General features: G+C 33.9%; 1 protein-coding gene across 1 annotated transcript; it reads right to left on the reverse strand.

Moving 5' to 3' along the window:
* Window positions 1-781: 781 nt before the first annotated feature.
* LOC103510737 (ras-like GTP-binding protein Rho1) lies at window positions 782-2705 on the reverse strand. Its single transcript, XM_008475424.3, has one exon. It carries the CDS (start codon window positions 2515-2517, stop codon window positions 1939-1941), a length of 579 nt encoding a protein of 192 aa, XP_008473646.1. The 5' UTR covers window positions 2518-2705; the 3' UTR covers window positions 782-1938.
* Window positions 2706-2968: the final 263 nt, after the last annotated feature.

The raw sequence follows: 2968 nt of genomic DNA on the forward strand, positions 1-2968 counted from the left end.
ACCGAAATAGGAGTACAAAAATCATTTTTCATTAACAGAATCACCTGAAACTAGTACACTTTTGCACACAATATTTCATTACTGTTGTAGGTACTGAAAAAAGTGAGTACAATCCCTCAAACCCTGAACAATAAAGCCATGTCTACCGAAATAGGAGTACAAAAAAGGAACAACAAGTGTAAGCTTATTTAAATTTAGTACATGACAAACAAACATTCAATCATTTATTCCCAAAAACAACAAACAACTCTTCTTTCACAAAAAATAAATATCTGGAGGCCACAAAAACAGTTTGTTCTCAATAAAAGTTTATTCCAGACTGTGATCAACATATTGGACAACAAGGTAAATACTTGTAAAAGCATAGGTCTTCATGGGTCTCTTGAAAGTAAAACACCAAACCAGATAACTTTCAACATGGCAAAAAAAGGGGGTTTCAAAAAAGTTCATCAGAAACTTCAATAACCTATAAAGGAGTATGACCAATAGGTTACTTTTCTTTCTAAACATACAACAAACAACTCTTCTTTCACAAAAAATAAATATCTGGAGGCCACAAAAACAGTTTGTTCTCAATAAAAGTTTATTCCAGACTCAGACTCTTACAACTACACATTCAAAGGTAAACTGACTTTAAACCTTAATTGTTGGTAATTTTAGATGGGTTCTGAAACTGGGGGGTTTCAAAAAAGTTCATCAGAAACTTCAATAACCTATAAAGGAGTATGACCAATAGGTTACTTTTCTTTCTAAACATACCTACCTATTCAATAATCATTTGGGTGTGCTTGTGAATAATATTAAAATCAAAGAAGGCAAATGACATTAAAAAACATAAACCAAAATAAACATAGTTTTACATATTTTTCAGTTAAATTATCTGAGGTTTGAATATGGTATGTTTGTGTCCAATTGATAGTTATAGAATAGGTAAGTCATTTCAATATGAAATTACACAAGTAATTGGTCACTCCAAGATTTACACTGGTAGGTAACATAGAAAAATACAGATTAAACCTAAATATTTTTCCTTGAACAAATCAAAAATCCTTGCAATACAAAAAAGCCCATTGGAAAAAGGATGAGGATTTATTATGTTTAGAAAAATGAGTATCAACCAAAAACTCAACATATGAAAAACATTGATTTTCCTATGCCCAAGTATAATTATGATGAAATGTGATGAAGGAGGCCACTAAAAAGCACAAAGAGGACAGAGTCCAGATTTACAGGAAAAATAACATACCTACATGATAGTAGAAAGGATATTTGGTAATTGTAGGCCAATAGCTTAATCATTCTCAAGTTGTAAAGAGTTCAGAATGCTACAATAGACTTAAATTTAAATAAAGTCTAAACATGCCAATGAACTATATGGTGTTATGTAATTCAGAATAAAGGATTCTCTAAACAGAGGATTTCAAATTGTTTGGAATTTGGGCTTTTCTAGACAGAAGGGAGATCCATTTTTTTGACAATAGAAGTTGGTATCCCTTGATAGTTCAATCCCCTAACCTAAAGGAATGCTTTTTTTCAGACTCTTACAACTACACATTCAAAGGTAAACTGACTTTAAACCTTAATTGTTGGTAATTTTAGATGGGTTCTGAAACTGGTTTCAAATGTTAGGTCATTCTTATATGCTAGAAAAGCCCAACTACCAGATATTCACTCATGGCAAGTATGTGAAATGTAAGTAATGGGTAATAAGGAGTATAGAGACTCATTGGACTGGTGCACAGAACAATAATATACATCAGTTTTACCCTGTTATCATTCAATCATAATCATGACATCAAATAGAAAATACAAACTAAGTATGTTAATATGTAATACATTTCTTGTTTACTTGATCATTGTGGAGTGAATTATTTTCTTCTCTGAATATAACTGGTTTGTGATATGACTTTCTGTAGAAACAGATACTTAAGTACCTCTCTACAACAATCTGCATCGGCCCTTCTTCTTCTTTTTCACTTGAAGAGCAGCTCGGGTTGCTGTTTCAAACACTTCACGTACACCTTCTTTACTTTTGGCAGAGCACTCCAAATAGGCAAATGCATTGATTTTCTGTGCCATAGCACGTCCTTCCTCCGGTTTGACAGGTTCCTGTTTCATTTTGTTTAACTCTTTAATTGTGTTTGGATCATTTCTCAAATCTTTCTTGTTCCCAACCAGAATGATTGGTACATTAGGACAGAAGTGTTTTACTTCAGGTGTCCACTTTTCGGGTATATTTTCCAAACTGTCAGGTGAATCAATAGAGAAACACATCAGTATGACATCGGTGTCAGGGTAGGAAAGTGGTCGGAGTCGGTCATAATCTTCTTGACCTGCTGTGTCCCATAGTGCGAGTTCTACTTGTTTTGAATCCACTTCAATATCGGCGACATAGTTTTCGAATACAGTTGGAACATAGACTTCGGGGAATTGATCTTTACTAAACACAATCAACAGACATGTCTTACCACAAGCGCCGTCTCCAACTATGACCAACTTCTTTCTGATAGCTGCCATCCTGCTCTCTTGAATCAAAACTCAGAGAACATTCAAACGAACGTACAACACTATTTAAATCACACAACTAGGAACAAATTATGAAAAACAAACGAAATAACTCATATAAATTCTTCGAAAATGACGAGTAGTTATTCCACCACACCTAGATCTGATGCAGAAGAAGAGAAGCCTGAAATAAAAATCACAAGAATGTCGGAAACTGGAAGACAGCTGATTTCAAGAGAAAAACAACAAAGAACACCAAGTTGCGGATTTCTTAGTGCTGACACTCTCTTTGTTATTCCTTTCAAGACTTCTTAGGCTCTTTCCAATTTCATTTGTTGATGGTTTAGTTTTCTTAATCTTTTCACTAACTGTTGGCAAATTTTCCTCCAATAGTTTTTCACTGCCTTTATGTGTTTTAACACCAGAGTTGATTGGTCTCTTAGGGTGATCTACTTTAGAAGCA

Source organism: Diaphorina citri, unplaced genomic scaffold (genome assembly GCF_000475195.1).
Source record: "Diaphorina citri unplaced genomic scaffold, Diaci psyllid genome assembly version 1.1 scaffold639, whole genome shotgun sequence".
NCBI lineage: Eukaryota > Metazoa > Arthropoda > Insecta > Hemiptera > Psyllidae > Diaphorina > Diaphorina citri.

Bases quoted from the DNA above. Each gene is read 5' to 3' on its own strand.
- LOC103510737 (XM_008475424.3), bottom strand. From the start codon at position 2,517: ATGGCAGCTATCAGAAAGAAGTTGGTCATAGTTGGAGACGGCGCTTGT.